This window comes from Corvus hawaiiensis, chromosome 6 (assembly GCF_020740725.1).
Source record: "Corvus hawaiiensis isolate bCorHaw1 chromosome 6, bCorHaw1.pri.cur, whole genome shotgun sequence".
In the NCBI taxonomy this organism is placed as follows: Eukaryota; Metazoa; Chordata; class Aves; order Passeriformes; family Corvidae; genus Corvus; species Corvus hawaiiensis.
Genome location: NC_063218.1, coordinates 23,871,151 through 23,890,574, shown reverse-complemented (window position 1 = coordinate 23,890,574; position 19,424 = coordinate 23,871,151). Strand labels below are relative to the sequence as shown.

Below are 19,424 nucleotides of genomic sequence, written 5' to 3'. Positions count from 1 at the left end.
ATCTCCCCACAGAGAAGCAGGGCTTTTCCAGCCCCAGGTTCTGATTTCATTTATTTTTGCACTAGAGAATGGCTAAGAATGGTTTCCTGCTAGAAACGACTTGGATGGGAGTGACTGAAGGATGGGATGGGAACTGGGAGTAGCCCCCCCGAAAAGGCTGGGGAGCAGTGGTAACAGGGCTGAGTCCCAGACTGCCAGGCTGGGGGTCTCTCTGAGCACGAACTGCTCTGGGGGAGCTCACAGGTGTTCCTGTGGGTGCCAAAAACCTCCAATGCTTTTCCAGTGACGCAAGAGAAACATGTGGGGAAAGACAAAATAAGAAATTATGATGACTGTGGGACAGGGGTGAGAAAGTCCCTCACGTGCATTTGCTTCCCAAGCCCCAGTCGAGCTCTCCAGGAAGGCATCGTTCCATGGAAATCAGACTTCCATTTATCGTCTGAGAGGGAAAGGAATTTTCCTATGTTTTATACGTTTCCTACAATAATTGTGGAGCATGGCTGTAAATGTTGCTATAAATAGGGCACCCTTTTAAAACCAGACTGTGTGTGAAAGCCATCAAGTCTGGGCTGTGCTGCCCCAGGGCACAGCCTGGTCAGGGCAAGGCAGTGAGGTCTCTGTTTGATCAAAGCAAGGAATTTTTTTTCTTCCCAAGTAGTAACACATTGCTGCCTGTGCCCATGGCATCTGCATGATGCCCATGCTGATGCTGAACAGCTTCACAGAAAAAAGCCACCCCCCACCCCCCGAAAGCCAGTGCTCCCCTACCCCAGAACAAGAAATACTCCAGCGCTTGATAGATGACCTCTTACCTGCCCATGGAGAGCCTCCCGAAAGCACCTCCCCAGCAGTCCCGGGGCTCTCTGCTGTTGTTGTCCGCTCTCAGTGGCAATGCTGTTGCCATTCCCATGGGCATAGGTGTACCAGGGCACAGCAGCCAGCTGAGGCACCAGGACTGCCTCCACACTGTTTTCCTCCGACACCTCAGGATCACCCCGCACCCTGGCCACCTGATGAATTTGCACGGTGGCTTCTGGAGGGTGGTTGATGTGGACATTCACCAGAGAAGGGTTTAGGGAAGCTGGAAGATGAGTTTACACCACATTTATGACAATCTGGCAACAATTTGGCACCCAAAGAGTATCATCATGAGCAAAGTCACAAGAGACGAGAGGCAGACTGAGCCCACCAGGAAATCTAGAGGAAGACTGCATCTAAGAGAAAGTATTTGTCTGGCCCAAAAACAGGACAAACCGACCAAAACCTCCACAAGAAACTAGGGAAACTTCCTTTCTAACAACCTGGCCTGAAACAGCAAGCATAAGGAGGTAGTGGCCTCCTCAGGCCTGTTAAAAAAGATCTGAGGAGCACACAAGTAGGAGTAAAATGTGGGGTCTGGAGCCACTGGCCATGCTCACCCAGCTGGTTGGACAAGGGTAGAGTATATGTGGAGTGCTTCATGGAGCTGCCAGCTGGGGTCTTTGGGCCTCTCCCTCCTTGCTTCTTTTCCAGAGAGGGAGCTGGCAGGTGGCAAAACTTCCCTGTGGAGTTGGAGGGGCACCAGCATTCATCCCGGCCCACGCAGCGCCCTCCATTCAGGCAGGGAATCTGACAGAAGTCTGCAAGGCAAAGAGAGATCTGCTTAGAGGAGGAACTGAGACACTGGCTCTAGCCAAGGGCAGCTGAGGGACGCCAGGCAGCTGGACCAGGACAGCACTAACCCCATGATGTCCCAAGGACCAGGCCCAGCACTGGGCTGGGGTCAGCACTTGCAGCCTGGAGGCAGGCTCGGCTCCCTGCTGGGCAACACCATCTTCTCCAAGCTCTGCTCACAACTGGAGTCATGGGTTGAAGAAGATGAACTCTCCCTTGGGCTCTGGGGCCACAGCCAGGCTGGGGCACCCATGTCCTGGGGGGCTGCCAAAGTGGTGTTGCTGACACAGCAGGATCTCTTGGAGTGGGTCAGGAGCTATGGCAGCCATGTGTAGCCAAGTCTGCCCAATTTCTTCACTTCTGCATCGCCCCCTCCCCACTTGGCAGGGTTTTTACTCCTAGCCCAGAAGGGAACTCAGCAGGATGAGAGAGGCAGATGGAGAGAGCAGGCAGAGAGCCACATCCTCAGAGCCTGTCTCACATCCAGCCCTGGCCCTGCCAGCAGTTCAAGTGGGAGAAGTGTGGAGTGGGACAAAAGAATCAGGAGCAATTCATCTGCAAAGGCTCAGAAAATGCATACACAGATGAAACCAAAGTCATGTCCTTTCTGACCTCATCAGATGCTTGGAACATCTCAGTGTGAATTACACTCAAGCAATGCATGGGATTTCTTGACAGATTATCCTGACTCATTTCAGTGTGGGAGGAGACACTGCTGCTCCACATTCCTGGATGGCTTGTCAGGTTCATTCCAGGGGATGAACACCCATCCTGTTTCAAGTTCTTCTGCTCAAGCCCAGCACCCAGTTTTGGGGGAGGAGACACATTTTTGGACTGGGACCTAGGCAGAAATTGCTGTGAACACCATCTTCCATCAGTGTCCACAAGAGCAAGGCTTTTCATTCTCTCAGTGTTAGGAGAATTTGAGTGATACAGAGGCACTCAGAGGACAAGTCCCAACAAGTCCAGTATGTTGCTCCCACCAGCTGGCTCCAAGACAATGTGACCAACCCACATCCCAGTGACTTGATGAGCAATCCCAGTGGCTCTGAAAGGCGAGCGGTGGTTGCAGCAAGCCCTGTTTATAAGAACAGTTTGCAACCTGCAGCCAGCTCTCCTGGCTGCCATGTGAGTGAAAGGAGAGAACAGGAGGAAATTAGGTGATGAAAGTCAGCCCCAAGACTGGATGCCAACTAAAGCAGCGAGCTGGCTCTGAGAAGAAGGGGGTGGTGAGGCTTGGCTGCAGGCCTGACTCAAAAACACACATCCCCTCTACCCAGGGTGAGATGGAAACAGGAGTTGCTTGCCCAGGAAAGAGAGCAATGAGGCAAAGTCTGTCTTCCTCCCCCAGAGAGGGAGTAAGCCCCAAAGACCTCAGAAGACATCTTCCAGAAGACACTGAGAGAAGCCATTGCTTCCCCTCCCTATAGCAGCCCAAGCCCTTAGTCTGTAGAGTCAGGAAAAGCAGGAAGAGTAGAGAGGGGAAGCAGGCAAGAAAGTAGGTGGAGGGCATAGGGGTGCTCACAGATGCGGAAGCCAGATTTGGGATCGTGGTCATGTCCCCCTTGGCTATAGAGAGTGGTGGTGTCTCCTTTCTCGCAGCTGTTGTAGCAGCGCCCACTCTGGCATGTCTGTTTGCAGATGGTGGGTGTGAAGACAATTTTTATCTTCCTAATCTTCTCTGTCAGGTTGGCCCCTACGAAAGAAAAAGAGTGCTAAGTGGAAACAGCATCTCCAGGCCAAGGGAGCTGTAATTCTCAGCTCAAGCTCCAAAGCATCCCCAGAGCAAAGAGGGGTCTATGTCCCTCCCCAAGGTGGTGGAGTCACCATCCCTGGAGGTGTTTAAGGAAAGACTGCATGTGGCACTTAGTGCCATGGCCTAATTGAGAAGGTGGTGTTAGGTCATAGGCTGTACTCGATGATCTTAAAGATCTTTTCCAACCTAGCTGATTCTGTGATTCTGTGATCCTGTCTCTCCTCACCCCTTGCTCACTCTACATGTTTTCTGCTCTAGCATCTGTAAGAGTTTGTCAACACATGAACAGTAGCAAGCAGCATGCTCTGGCTGCCCAGTTGGAGTGGCATAACAGTGTGAAGGGACACACATGTACTAACTTCATCATAAAGGGAGTTTTTTGCTTTAAGCAGTATTCCCTCTCCAGCCACATCAGTAGTTGGAAGACTGGCTGCTCTTAAACCTCTGGAAGTATTCCCACATGAACACATTGGCATCCATAAAAGAGAGCATCAGGTCTTAAGGAAACCATTGCCTCCCTACAAGTGTCCCCTGACCTCCTGAGTTATCTGTGGTCCTCTTCTGGTCCCTCACCATCCTCACACTAGATACGATGGGAAATCACACTCAGAGCTCTTGCGGTCTTGTGGAAAATGGTCAACAGACAGAACTATTGCGTAACCAGCTGGCCTGACACCAGGGCCTTCCATCCCACCCCAATGAGACAGTCATGTGCTGCCCTTGCTGTGCTCACCCCGCTCCCTGTTTCAATCACCAATTTCAGATTACAGCTTCAGCCACGATGTAGGTTCATGGCCCTACTCATAGAGGCTGAGATGCCACATGGTGCCTCTTTGGGGAATCACAGCTTCAGGAGGAAGCCAAGCTGCAGAAGACAACTTGCACCTGTCCTAGTTGGGAAAGCATTGAGGCTCCGCATCTGCGCGTCCCAGCAGCCTGGCCTAATCCCTGCTCATGTCAGAAGGCATCAAGGCAGCAGCCAAAGGGACGAAATAGACACTGGTTGCACAATCTGACCTCGAGGGCTGCTCAGACTGAGGAGTAAGCTGGGAGACACCATTCCTACAGACTGAGGCAACTCCCCTTCAGGGCATTGTGCCGGAGTGATGTTCAACATCTCCTGAGATGCAATTGTCATATCCCCTGGCTCCTGTCTCAAGCCATCCGTGTTTTGCTCCCCTGATATGTCCTCCTTCAGTAGGGCTCTTTTCTTTGCCAAGCCCAGCAATGCCCATGCTGGCCTTTCCTTTTCATCCCACTGAGCAGCACAGTCCTGGGAGTCCATGGTTTCTTGGGGATCCCCAGTGAAAGTGTTGCCCTTTCCCATGACACCCCAACAAGAAGCTCCAAAAGAGTGGCAGCCCTGGAAGCCTTACCCTTTGCAGACAAGGTGTGCTCCTGGGAAACAGCATGTGGGCCAGAGCTGCTCTGCTCATATCCATTCCCATTGGGGAGTGCATTAGAGGTGAGCTGGCCATTGCTGGCTGGGTAGCGCCGGACAGTCCTTGATGACCCTGTGTGCTGAGGGGAGACAGGAGAGCCAATTCTGCTCTGAATCCTGCGGAAGAGAAAAAGTGAACCAATATTCTTCACGAGTGCCTGCACTGACCCACAGTGCCTGTCCACCAAAGTATCTTGCAGCAACTTTCACTGCTGTGCTGCCCAAGATGCCACCTGGACACAGAGCTTTGTCTACCTGAGCAGGATCCCACTCCTCCCCTGCTTTCAGTCATTCCCATGGCACTGTTTCCCTCTAGGAACCATGTCCCATGTCCTGAGCCTGGCAGGACACACTATTCACCAAGACACCCTCTCTGTACCATCACATCAAGCTGTCCTTCCACAGGGCTGCTTCAGCTGCCTTGAAGAACCTCTGCCTGCCCATCACACTCAAGGTCTGTTCCTTGACCATAGCAAACATAAGCAGCTCCCAATACACTTGTTCTTATGGTGGAAGTTTTCTCAGGACCTGCCTTCCCAGCCCCAAATGAGCACTAAAAGCACAGTAAGACAGTCACAGAAGAGGCCAGACCAAGCAAATACACAAAACTCCACCCATGAGAGTCACAAACAAGAGAGAATGACCAAGAACTCAAGTCTGTAGGTGCAGTTACGACTTTCTGCACTAACTACATTTATGACTTTTGGTGCTCTCTGAGGACTAAGCATGGAGAAGGCATCCAGCTCTCAAGGTCACACTTCATACACACTCCATTATAAAGCCATGTAAACCACAAGGCAGAGCTCTTTGTGTTAAAGATCTTGATCTACTGCACTTGCTCCCATTTCCTTTTACTGATTGCAGCACTAAGCCTCCAAGAGGGCACTCTGCTTTCCAACAAATGTATTTCACTCTCACCTGCACCAGCTGCAAGGAAAAAGGCTTAGTACAGCCAAGGGCCACAACAGGTTGGCTGCCCACATGCTCCTTGGGTTTCTTTGAAAGTGCCAGCCTTGGATGCCTCTGTAACTGAACTTCAGTACCGACAACTCCTCTGCATTCCCTGTCCAACACCTCCATCTCTGACTACATGGCTGAGGCAAAGAGTGGCACTTCCCACTGAAGTGTCCAGAGAGGCCTATCCCGTTCTGTGGTTTTTACCATCTTCCCTGTCACAGTCAGCACAGGAGACGTGTTACACTGTCTACAGGGAACACAAATTTCTAAACCAAACAGGACTGGATGATTCAATGAGAGTTGGCTGACAGCAGCTCTGCCTTGCAGACATTCCTTGGATAGCTTGGAATAACAATAAGATCTGGGGAGACGGAAAGGGAGCTCATGCTGTGCTGGTATTCAGGCAGGTCAAGAACAACATACAAGGTAACTGTCAGCCAGCGAGCCCAAAATCAGCCTTGAACAATGGAAAAGATGACGCACAGGTCAATTAACTGGGAACCAAACAAAAGGAATACAAAGTGAGGTCAAGTCAAGGAGGTCTGTGAAGAACCACTCTTGTCAAAGGAGTCCATTTTCGTAATTTGAGACAATTAGACACATGCACACTGACAAGCTGAGAGCCTATGCTATTTCAATAAAAAAATAAACAGGGCAGTACGATGTCAATCAGGCACATGCAAAATTAATAACAAACTGGCTGTGTAACAGAACACAAGAAGTAGTTGTCCCTGGGGAGGGTATTAGATGGGTTCCAGGGTGATCAGTATGAGGCCTGGCATGAGTCAAGAATTTCATCTGGAAATAAATATTTTTATTTCGAAATAAACATATAATCGACATTGATAATGTATGCTGCTGACACAAAAATTTGCAATGTGGTGTATCGTGATGAGAACAGAGCAATCACACAGAGCAGTTTGGAGCTCTGCGGAGGGTAAATGCATCCAAGCAACATGGGGTTTTAATAGAGCCAAATGCAGGATTACACTTCTAGGAAGAAGGAATGCAGGCAGCAGCTGCAGATAATCGGAGACAATCCTGGAAAACAGCAATTCTGAAAAGATTTTGGGGCTAATGACAAGCAATTAAATATGAACTGTCAGTTCAATGTCCTGACATTAGGACACTGAAACACTGCAGGAACAGGGAGGTATTTTTGCCTCCCTACACGTCCTCATCACAGTAGGATATATACATGCTATAATATGATCCTAGCTCTGAGGTCACATCTTCTAAGGGATGTCAAAAAAATGGAGACAATACAGGAAAAGACATGACAAAAATAATTGGAGGGCTGGTGAAAATGCCTTTCTGTAAGAGACCTGAAGTATTCCATCTCTTCAATTTAGGATAAAGAAGATGAAGAGGTGCTCTGATTACAGGGCACAGGTTTCTCCACAGGAACAAAACGCCAGGTGTAAAGAGCCAACAACATCAGCAAACTGAAGTCAAATGATTCCTTGCTAGAAAGCACGCCTACATGCAGCAGTATAGCTGTCTTCCTTCTGCAAAAACCTCAGTGGTGCATTCCCAAACTCCTGATACCATCTCTTCAGGAGAGGAGAGTGTGGTGACAAAAATATTTGTTGTCTTGTTAAAATCAAGATCTAATGAGGACAGCAAATAATGCTTGTTTTTTAATCATCAGCAAGGTTAGCCAGAATAACTGAAGAGAAGTGAACCTTACTTCAGTTCTACCTCAGTCCCTTTCAGAAGCTCCCCTGAGATTCTGCAGAGTACCACCTACCCCAGAAGGCCAGGGCGGCCAGGCATGACCTACCCACACATTTCTGAGCTACTAATTTAGCCCTGCAGCCAGAAAAGGAACTTCTGGTTGCCTGTTATGTACTGCTTTGTCACCTGCTGTGCTACTGTTAGTTTTGTTAGTGACAAAGGACAAGCCATATGAAACTCTAGGGAGGCTAGGGGAGAGCTACCAAGCCTTGGAAGCTCAGGCACATTTGTTCTCTGATCTCAGTAAGAGGTCCCAAGCATAGTCCTATGGGTGAACATGTCTGGGTGTCCAAGGTCTTTTACTGCAGAGATGGAAGCACACCGAGGAAAAGAAGTGCATTCCCCCAGACAACAGTGACTGTCTTAGTGCTGGCCCCAAGTTCTGAAGAGTCACTGGGTGAAGGTGACTGCTAGCATAACACAGGGAAATATAAGCTCTTCTGCTTGCAAATCCTCACATCATGTCTACCCTGGAGAAAGGGAGCATGCTTTGTGCAAGTAGCAGAGCTTGGCTGGGCTCTACCCATTGCCTGCCGGAAGGAATTTCACCCTTTGGCTTTAGGAACATCTGTTGTCATTCCCAGGATTACCAAATTTTGTAACAAAACCCACAAAACCCGAAAACAACAACATGTGAAGGGCTTTAAATAAAATAATCATTAGCATTTCAGTTCCAAAGAAAAAGGGATTACATGACCTTACTACAAGGGGCAGTCCCAACTTCACAAAGGAAGAACAGAGTAGGAACATTACTCCATGGTTTGAAATACTTGAGGAAAAGTCATCCTACTGAGGTCCCATTGGCAAAGCATTCCAGTGTGAGTTGAAGCAGGGAGGAGGTGGGGGGGGGGGGGGGGTCAGATTTGCTTTGAATTAGGTTGTTTATTTGGTTCTATTCTAGGCGGATGAGCACTGGGATTTGTGGACTGAGTTAAGTAATACCATTCTAGCCTGGGCTACAGAAATCAATGGCAAAAGGCATCTTTCCATCTCTATTTGTCATGCCAAGCAGCTGACTCATGGTCAGGGAATACAAAACAGAGTTTTTTCCCTCCAAACCTTCAGAGTCAGTCCATGCTGGGCAGACAGGGACTGGCTTGCTTGAAGTGTCTCAGGAAATAAACCTGAGCTCACCACAGCAGTACAGATCCAGTCAGAAGCCATTAGCAATCCCTATCCATTTGATGGATCTTAATAAACATAGGGCCAGAGCCTGGCCAGTTACCAGGGATCTGCATTGCCACAGGTTTTCTCATTGGTGTGGCTGTCCTAGGAGTAAAAGTGAGGATGGGAAACAGATGGGGTGGCTCCAAATCAGCAGAGTGTGGAGCTTGTGTTATCACTCTCCATGCCTCTACCTGCTTGAGAAGAGGCAGTTGACTCTTCAAGCACTATGTTCCAGGCACTTAAAGCCCCAGGGCCTCATATTCATTCAGTCTTACAGCCTCCCTCAACATGGTATTACTCACTTCCACTCCTTCAGCCAGGCACATGGCCAGCACAGATCTCTGCAAAGGCAGTGGTCTCTTCCTGTACAGACAACTGCCTGCCAAGCAGCTGGTTTCTCTGCTCTTCATCCATCAGAGCTCCTGCCAACTTTCTCTGTGTCAGGCACAGCCCGTGGGGCAAAACCAGCATGCAGACTCCTAGGACACCTCTCCTTCTGGGCTGTCCTGTAGTACCCACCTGCTCACAGCAGCAGTGGTCCAGGAGAAAACATGGGGCAAGGAGGGAAGGCAGAAGGAGCAGCATTCTCCTTCCAGAAGCATGGATGTGTGTGCTCCTGCTGATTTCTACCAGCCAGCTGGAAGGTCACTGGCTGAGAGGCCTCGGTCACCCTCACATGGAAATACCTATAGGTATTAGGCGCTTATCAAAATTAAGAGATTTGGGATGGGAGGGAGCTGTGCAGACAGACTGACCCACATCTGCAACAGTTCAAAACTATCCAACAAGCACTTTTAGCTGCCATATTCTGAGGTGCAGGTCAAGGACCTAGACTCCCTATAAACCCGAGGACGTATGCTAGAAGTCAAGAGAACTAAGGGAGGTCTGGTCCCCTACATTCTAGTGCTGCGTATCCCTGCAGGACACAAATAACACCTGTATTTCATTCAGCAAGGGATCCACACATCGCCATAGCACTCTTGTGTGTAAACGTTTCATTTTCAATGAATTTTGGTACCACCTGAACTCTGCTCTATATTTACTTTAGTCATAGCAGGGTAGAGAAGGTACAAAAATATTGTATGCCCTGTATATCATGGCTGTCCTGCGAGTCCCAGATGAACCTACAAGGTGCCTGTTCTCTGAACAGAACAGGTGAGTGATTTCCTGTCACTCCACTGAGGACTGAGCTGGCAGAATCCCAGCAACTGCACAGATGGATAGGAGGATCTCTGTTTTCTGAATCAACTGCAAGATTTTTTTTTTAAGCCTGCAATTTCAAGATTAGATATGCAGAATCACAATAACCAAGTCTAAATCACTGAGACTGAGGCATCCAGAAAACTATAAAGTTTTCCTAACTCACTGTATATAGAAAGCCTTTTCAAATCTCTGATCACTTCTGATGATCACAGTTCTCTGGGTAAGCAAAAGCCAGAGGGAATACAGGTGGGCAAACTGTTCTCTTAGTGACTTAACACCAGGCAGCCTCCTTGGAGCTGGAGGCAAAGGTGGCAAACTCTTCAAAGCACTTCCCTCTCCCCAGCAGCAACACCTCAGTCTTTCCTGGATTTAGCTTCTATCGGCCACTCTTCATCCAACTGTTGACTTTGGCCAGATTGCTAGTGAGCTGGGAAATGGTGTTTTTTTTCTATTTGTGTAAAGGAAATGCAGAGCCAAGTACCACAAGAGTATTACTGGTTTTTCATCCAGCCTGCCTCGCCCTCTCCCCAGCCAAAGCCTGACAGACCACAGCAGGGTGGATGGCTTGAGGCACTGTGGAGAGAGTGAGTCCTGGGCAGTGCAGTCAGCAGGGAGGGGCACTAACCCCAGACAAGGCAAGGGCTGGAGAGATGAGGATTGAAATTCACTCTTCCAGCTGGAAACAAATCTTCGCCATGCTGAACATCAGGAAGAGATGACAGAGACTATTGAGACCTAAGGAGCAATTCTCAGAAGGCCAACAATAACACTGGCCAAAACAAATCTGAAGATAAGCAGCTCTCAGAGAAGAAACCATCTTCCCAGGGTCCAGAAACTCCCATCCCAGGGCCCAACAAGCTCCATCTCTCCAAATATAACAAGCCTGCTGCTTGGGATGCAGCTCCTGCCTCCAGGTACCCAGAAAGGACATGTGCTGCCCACAGGGCTGGGAGCAGAGTCCCATGCAGGGGAGCCACTGCAGCACTGGTAAGTCCATCCCAGCTCCTCCAGACCGCAGCCTGCATGTGCATCTCCAAGATGAGAGGGCTCAGCCAGGGCAGGGACTGAGTCATGCTCAGCCCCTGATAACCTGCCAGGACAACAGGCAGGTTCTCCCCTGGATTTTAAATGCTGAACAATATATTTGGTGTCTGTCTTGTCCATCTGCCTGTCCCTGGCAAGATGCCCTCCCTGCTTGGGGCCACAGGGACCAAAATCAGTGATTCACTTCCCCCTTTGTAATGCTCAGCAGTTGCTGATTTTCCACTAAAGCATCGCAGAAGAATGGGCAGCCTTAACACCATGTGTGTCTACAGGGGGAGAGAGAAGCAGCCAGCCTTGGAAAGCAGTAAATTGACCACAAACCAGAAACTTCCCCTTTCTTGGACTCCAAACAGGTTCCTCAGCAGGCAGACAGGATTCATGGCTCAGTCCGCAGGCCCTGGAGCACAGGAGAGGCATTGCTGAGAGAGCACTCAAGTTTATTATCAATTAGCTCACAAACATGCTGACAAGGAAGACAGCTCTGTTAAGACTCTGGGAGGAGAGGGAAAACCACACCATACAAGGCACCTGACTTCAAGCCCACCCACATTATGTCCATAAATCCTGGCTCAGTTTATTATCTCCAGGAGCAGCAGAAATACCACTGAAACCTGCCTGCTATCCCTCCTGCTGCTGTCTTCAGCCCTGGTACCTCCCATTCAAATGAGAGAGACCCTGAAGTCTGCAGCCTGTACTCCCCAGCGTTTGATGGAAGGCAAGGGAAGTTCTTCTGCACAGGAGAAGCAGCTACCAGCATCTCACAGGCATAAGACCTTCTTGGGAGAGTGAAGCAGAATCTATGTACCATGAAGGCCACAGGAATGACCACTCGGTGCCTTTGTGCCAAATTCACAGACACCTACAGCCAGATGTCATGCGAGATGGGACATAAGACACAGGCACCTGGACCATCACAGGGACATCAAGGTGCAAGTCATCCAAATCTTTCTTCCCCTTCAAGACCTCTAGAGCTGCTGTTGGCAGAGTGTCACTGATGACATCCTTTGCCTTTGTGTGGGAGGGCACAAACAGCACTCACAAAGTGGGGCTGCAGGGCCAGGAACATGTGTCAGGCTCCCTGCCCCACATCATACTCAGTGCCACTTCACATGCCAAGAGCCGTATCAGTCCAGCATCCAGGTGCCACCCTATCCCTTACCACAGCTACTAAGAAACTGTCATGGAGCCCATATGGCTCTTATTTTGGGCTCTCACCTGTGCCATGTTTCAGTGGTAACTCCAGCTGCCTGCTCCACTTGACATACGAGCCGGTGGCTGGCCAAGATTTCTCTGAATCTCTCACTACAAACTGTAGCAACAGATGTGCAAGTCCTTGGGACAGCAAAGTCACCAGCTGTCTGCCCCATGCCACCAAGCTCAGACTCCTCCACCACCACCCTGGCATCTTCCTTCTTCTGGCCCCCAAAGCAGTGCCAGTGCTGCAGCACTGTCCTAGCTGGCTCCCAGCCTGCCACGTACTGTGTGAGAACAAAGAGGGAGAGGCTGTGAACTCTAATTTTATCTGTTCAGGAGTTGCCAGACACCATATACGCAACTGAACCCCTCTAAGCTCACAGACAACTAACAAGTTCTTTTTAACCAGTCTCTTGGTATCCAATTTGCTCCTTAGCCAAAGTGGCTGCTCAAATGCCTCCACACAGCTCTCTACTGACATTAAATGCCTTTCCCTTGCCACATGTGCCACACATGCCACCTGCCACTCTGTTGAGTGCTCTTCTTTGCGCTCATGTATTAGGCAGTGAGCAACTGACTCCCTGGAAGCAGTCCAGCTCTCCAAGCATGGGAACAGCACCTGCCTAGCCCAGCAAGGCTGCAGAAACATGCCCTGCACAAAGGCATGGCATCAAGTGGTCACCAGGAGCTGCAGACTGTGCTCATGGTTGGATCCATCAGACCTTAGTGCTGACCCATAAAATGGCCGGAATCATGATTTCCAAATGCCAAATGTGATAAAGAGCTGTCTGCAATCTGCTTGTCTCCAGAGCTGAAGTGTAGGCCAATGTCTTCCAGAAAAATAAAAATGCAGCCTGCAACTGCTCTGAGCTTCAAGTGAAGCCAGCAGAGGGAACATGCCAGGCTACCTGATTACAAATGCCACATTTGGGCCATACCTTGAACACTCCATAGACTAAAATAGGGATTTAGATGGTGAGGGAGACCAGGCAAGCTACCACCTCTCTGGCAGAACTGCCCAGGCTGGCCTGTGGTGCTCAGCTGCACACTCCTCTGAGCTGAAACAATGAGAAAGCTGCCTCAGTTGGCTCCCCTGCTGCATGGAGCGGCTGGTGTTGAGGAGCACAACCAACGGGCACAGCACTGCTGCCAAATGCAGTCACACAGGCAGTCTCACACCTTAGTGAATAGAGACACATCCAGAAGTATCCTAACAGCTGCCATCACATGCAGGTCTCCATCAATGCCACCATCTCACTGCAGACATCACCTCATGGCCGCAGCCTTTGCAACATCACAAACCCAGGCATAAGCTGCTGGCATATTTTGAGAGCTGGGTTGTCAGTCATGCAATGTGACCACCCCACTGAGGTTTCAAACCCCCACCAACCACAGCAATGCCTCCTCTGCTCCCCAGTACAGGGTCCTACCTGGCAGGGAAGGATCTGTGTTTAGGGCAGTGGCATGCAAGAGGAGAGGACAACATATCAACCTGTGTTTGTACACACAAGCACACTAACATCTCCATCTCAAAGAGCCCTCTGTTTCCCAAGACACAATAACTGCAAGGTGAGGGGCTGGCTGCCATCTAACGAAACCTGCTGCAGAGGCATTAAGCAGAGGAAACCTCAACACTGGCCACAGGGAGGTCACTCATCTCCCCCATAACACAGTGAGAAAACAAGCATATTTGATGTTTCATTTCCATTTTGTTGACTAGCAACACCCACCCCCTTCACCAGACTGCCAGCTTCAAAGCCCTGAAAAAACACTTTAGCCTGTTCATCCTCACACCCACATGCACCCCTGGGAGTGGGGGGAGCCAGCTGCCTGCCCACTGCTCTACACAGGACATGGAGAGGGCTGGCAAAGCCTCTCTCATCCCAGGCATGTGAGTGGGGTGAAGAGTTTGTGGCTGAACACACACACACAGCATGAGAGGAACAGGGTGAAGAGATGTGCATAGGGCTCTCATCTGAAGAAGTGAAGGCTTTTCATCTACAGCAGGTGGTCTCCCACTCATCCTGGGAACACTGGAGATCTAAGACATATTTTAAGCTAAAATAATGGTTAAACACCCAACAGGATGCCCTGGCCTTTGGATCTATTACCTCATTGTGGTTAGGTCTTCTCACATCGCTCCATCCCCAGCCACACACAAGGATTCCTGCACCTGCAGCACTCAATCCATGAGAGCTGAGTTGGGATGTAACCTTTGCTATCCACTCTTGAAGTCTCATCCCTGCCAAGGACCAGAGAATAAGCATCCTGGTGATTTTTAGTCTGTACTGTTCTGCACTGGCTCCATCCCTCCACTTGCTCACTAGCCAGAAGACTAGTGGCAGTCTGGGAACCAGGAGCACTCTTGGCCATGTAAGCATGATGCCTGATGGCAAAGCCAGTGCCTTCAGGAGTACCATGACCACAAATCTGCTCTACACCTCTCTCATGTGGCTTTCAATACCCACACCAGGGAGGAACAGGTTTCACAGACTCCTCATTGAGAAGGCATGTGGAGTGCTGGGCCTGCTTTGGCAGCACCTGAACTCCAGCTCTGAAACAGCACAGCTCCAAAGTCATGGAGAAGGCAAAGCTCCAGTGTCATTATCAACCTGTCATTATATCCCCGGAATAGTTTGGCACATTGCTTTTTAGAAAGCCATACCATTGAAAAATTACCATGGCCACCCTGCCAAGGCTACAGGCAACCTATTACATGTCCTGTCCTGATAGCCTCAGCCTCCAAGTATGTTACTCATCCTCCAAGGCCAACATTTGGCTCAGTTTTGCAGATGTGGGTCTGTTAACCATTCCCCTCAGCTCCCTGCCTCCCTCCCTCCCTCCGAATTCTTTCCAATTTGTCAAGATCTTTTCTGTCAATAAAGAATACCTTGACTAAGAGCAGGATCCCAGGGTGCACAGGAAAAAACTCATCTGACTTGGGTCTTTTGCCTCCAAAGTCCTAAGCACTCTCAGTCCCCCATATGCAACCACACGCATAACCCCCCACTGCCTAATTTGCTGTTCACTTCTATGCTGAAAAATCTCAGCCTCTCCTTCCAGATTTCTTCCTCCATGGAGGATATTTTTCCTTCAGCTGTAACAGATAATATTTTTCCAGCCTGAATGTCTTCTTAATTCCTGCCTAGATGTTTAGTTTCTGCCTAAATGAGAGCCTTCACGCAAGCGAGAAAAAATGAGGTGGTGTGGAGAGCAGGGTACCAATCCCACCGAGCACCAAGCACTCAGGGCAGCATTTCTCAGGATGCTTCTGAAGAACGGAAAAGAGAACAAGTAGATTTTATAGAGAGACTTTTAGATCTTCATTTCAACCACTTCTTGTATCAAATCAGCTTCAATTAATCCCTTGTTTCCTGCTACCACTGGTGATTTATGGGGAATACTCATAAGTAAAGAGAACAGCTTTGATTTTACTGAAGTACCAGTTTAAACCAAAAAAGGCAACACACAGTCAGGTATGAGAAACTGCAGTAATCCACATGCACAAGGGAGCTGAAAGCAAGATAGATGACAATCCTAATTCAGGCATTAGGAAAACTCTCCCCAGCATTTGATCATGTGGCCTTAGTGCTCTTCTAACAACTTTCTTTTTTATAGAACTGCTATATCAATTGTATTGTCATAAATGTCCCAAATGATCTATATATAGTATATAAAATAGGCTATAAACTGGATTTTCTGCACTACCTTACCTACCACATGTACAATGTATTTGCCCTGCACCCTGCTTGAATGGAGTGTCAGATTAAGCTGACAGTAGCAGCACACTTCTTTCAGTTAAAAGGAAAAGTGCATTTGAACTGCCTAAAGGCTGCATTAAGCTACAGGAATGGCTCCCAAGGAGGTGCAGAAGAACCAGGTCTAATGTAAAGACCATATTTGGAGTTTAAAAAAGGGGTCTGAAAGCCAGCTATTCTCCTGCTGCTCTGAAGGGTATGCAACCCCCTAGAAAGTAAATACATAAAACATACAAACCAGAATGGTGCTGACAGCTTTAAAACACTAGAAAGTAAAGCAACTGTATCTGGTGCCAGACTACAGAAGGTATATCATGTAATTTAAAAATAGGAGTATTTTTATATAAGAAAAATGGCACTTACACTCTTCCTGAGTAGCTTGAGTTTTTCCTTTAGGCTTCTCATCCAGCTTGCCACGGACTTTTGACTATGTCAAAGCAGGAAAGGGGCTGAGATCTGGAGCTTATGGAGATCTCATTGTTCTGAGTGACATATTTTTCTTTTCACATGTTCTCACCCAGACTGGCACTGGCTTTTTAGTTTCAATTTTTTAACAATGTCTCAGATATCTGCTCAAAGTTGGCTTTGGATCAAGGAACGTAAATGTTTGGCCACCTTGTGAAAACCACATTGCCAAAGGGAAGCACCTTAGAAAGCTGCAATTAGGGCTTATCTGCACTGACAAAATATGCCATTCAAGTAACAAGTATAAAGACACAGTAGTGGCACAAGGCCGGCAAATTGTATTTTACCCTGGGAATTCAACGTCATGCACTATGGATCTCCTGGGCTGGTCCCATACCAAAAGAAGTGGGAAAGCTGCCACAGCCCACGCCACAGGAATGCACTTAAAGAGGGAGATGCTTCTCATCCAGGGCTGGCTTTTATTTTCTCTGATATTTGGATATTAATAAATTGTAACACTCCTAAATGTGAATTGAGTGACAGTCACAAGTGAGCAGAAGATGCATTCAGTAGGTATGTAGCTAATATAGACCTCCTCCTAGTGCTACACATATGGTGGACAAACAGTCTGAAACACTCGTCAGCAACCCAAGTAAGGCAGTAAGCAAGCTCCCCATTTTCTCATAAATGTGGAAAGTTCAAAGCTGGCAAGAGAGGAGGCTCCAGATCCTGCTTTAACAATTAAGACAAATCTGCCTCTGTTTGGAGCAGCATCTTTAAAAAGCAAGTGACCTTGCAGTGAACTTTTTGTTCTATCTGCTAGTCCTCAATGACAACAAGCTCATCAAGCTGATTTTGCCAAGCCACAGTTCTCAATGTCATGTTTTAAGTGGCCACCCCAGGGCAGACAGCTTTGCATCCACCCATGGGCTCCACTTCCCTTTGCAAAGGACCATGCTTGACATTTGACTACCACCAGAACAGGATTTTCAAATGAAAGAACGATTTTCAAATGGGGGAAATACACTTTCTCATCCAGCAACCTCTGCCACACACCCAAGATCCTCCCGTCTGCTTGCTCCCTGCTGTTCTAATCCTTCGCTTCCAGGAGAGAGAACAGAGATTTTGGCAGAACCTTCCTGCTGGCATGAGGTTCCCAGTGTTCCCAAGCCAGGAGCGCTTGCCACAGATCCTCAACGGCTGCATACAGCCCTTCCTCTCGTCAGGAAGGGAGGAGATGTCTCCTCCAGGGTGCTGCAGAGGAGAGTCTGAGATCAGAAATCAGCGGGCCAGGCATGTTGCAACTCAGCCTTCTTCCTTTTCCATCCTGAAAACACCAGGCAACTCCCAGCAACTGCCTTGCCTAAACAGAACCCTCTCAGAGGATGTTCCCTACCCTCAAGAGCTTAGCTGCATTAAACTGTCTCAGCACCTTACACCACAGCTATGTCCTTTTCCCTTGCCTGCATTACTGGGAAAATGCTTTGCAGGTCCCGGACATCTTGTCTGTGAAGAGGGAGGATGCCTTGCTTTGCAGGCAGCCATCATCCTGCACATACATCCCATCCACAGCTCCCTTGCACAGATGCTGTCACAGATCTATGCACAACACTCCTGAAGAAGGGACCTTCTCAGGTGGCAGCAACAGGACCCTGCACACACACTGCCCAGAGTCAAAGGCATCTGGTCATCCATCCTGAGGGTAAGGGGCAAGGGAACACTCCCTGCTAAATAAATATGAATTCTGCTGATACTCCAGCCTTAGGAAAATGAAGCTGTTTCCATTTAGCTCGGCTCCTGGGCTGAGGTGCAACTCCACCCGCACAATCATCCATCAGGGCTTTACTCCTCCAGGCAGAGATTCAGGCTGAGATCAAGAAGAGGGAGGATTTGCAGCCAGTCCATGCTGGGAGGGCCTCTAACACCCCCAGGATTTTGCTCTCCAGAGCACTCGCTGTTCCAACCAGCACAGAATGGGGGCCTCTCAGCTTCTGCAGCAGCTAAGAAGTCCCCACAGGCTCCCTCAGACACCTGCCTCCAAATCTCCACTGAGTGACAGACTGCTGAAGGGACTTGTCCCGGTGTCCTATCTGTGGCCATTGCAAAGGACGATAGTCAAATTCTGTTGCTGAAGCATGGGATAAAGTGATGTCCTATGGCCTCCATAGGGAGGGAAGGAGGAACAGCACAGCATGGTCCTTATTGGAGTCCTATTTCCTTGGGACAGTGCCAGAGGATTTAAGGTACGTTGGGCAGCTGGGCATTCAGCAGTCCCAGTTCAGCCATCACTAGACGCTGTGTCTGACTGACTGGACAAGAATGCTCTGCCAGTGCCTGCACATCCCTCCGTCCTCTGTGCAGAGCCTGAGGTCATCTTCCTTACTGGGAAAGCCTTCAACAGGTGCCGTATCTCCAAGGACACTGCTCTCCCTCCCCTCCAGTCCCTCCACACAGGATGGCAGCACAGAGGGGTAGGAGGAGGTCATCACTGCAGGGAAACTCGTCAGCTATGCCCAAGATTGCAGGCACGTGAGAGGGCTGCATGCTCACTTGGGCAGCAAGCCCCTCTTAGAGCAGCAATCACAGGGGCTTGGCCACCTCTCCCTGCCAGCATCACCTCTGCCTTTCCTGAATTTGATTTCTATCATTTAGTCTTCCATTTGGGCACCAAGATACGTCAGCTTCAGTGAACTACTTGGTGCTAGTAAAATCTCTGCCAGTCGTTTGAGCCTCTCCAAAATTGTTGACAACCAAGGGTCTAGAAATGTTTCCAGCCCATGCATTGCCTCTGCTTCAAAAGAGACAGAGAGACAATAGCTACTGTAGAAGCAATAGGCACATTGAAAACAACCTGCAGGAAAACAGAAAAACAAAGGCCAAATTGCCCTCTCCTCGGGCAGCTCCAAGTGATGTTGACAGAGAAAGACAAAAGTTCAGAGAAGGAAAAACTGAAATTACCTCCTGGTTAAGCACCTGTAATTTGCTGTAATGTCTTCCTGACTATAACTGAGGGGCTCCTGCTGGAAGACATGAGAAAATTCTCTGCTTTGGTGGCTACCAACAAAACCAGTCTTTCTGGCCCAGCGGCTGAGTGAACAGCTCCAAGAAA

The 19,424-nt window shown here is 49.0% G+C and overlaps 1 protein-coding gene across 1 annotated transcript in view; it reads right to left on the bottom strand.

Moving 5' to 3' along the window:
- The window catches only part of LTBP2 (latent transforming growth factor beta binding protein 2), a 68,922-nt gene that overhangs the window by 34,450 nt on the left and 15,048 nt on the right, over positions 1 to 19,424 (bottom strand). Inside the window, exons 4-7 of the mRNA XM_048306913.1 lie at positions 4,786 to 4,967; positions 3,179 to 3,349; positions 1,419 to 1,619; positions 813 to 1,081 (exon numbers count right to left, since the gene is read on the bottom strand). Of these exons, the coding sequence (XP_048162870.1) occupies positions 813 to 1,081; positions 1,419 to 1,619; positions 3,179 to 3,349; positions 4,786 to 4,967 (823 nt within the window). The remainder of the gene's footprint in view (positions 1 to 812; positions 1,082 to 1,418; positions 1,620 to 3,178; positions 3,350 to 4,785; positions 4,968 to 19,424) is intronic.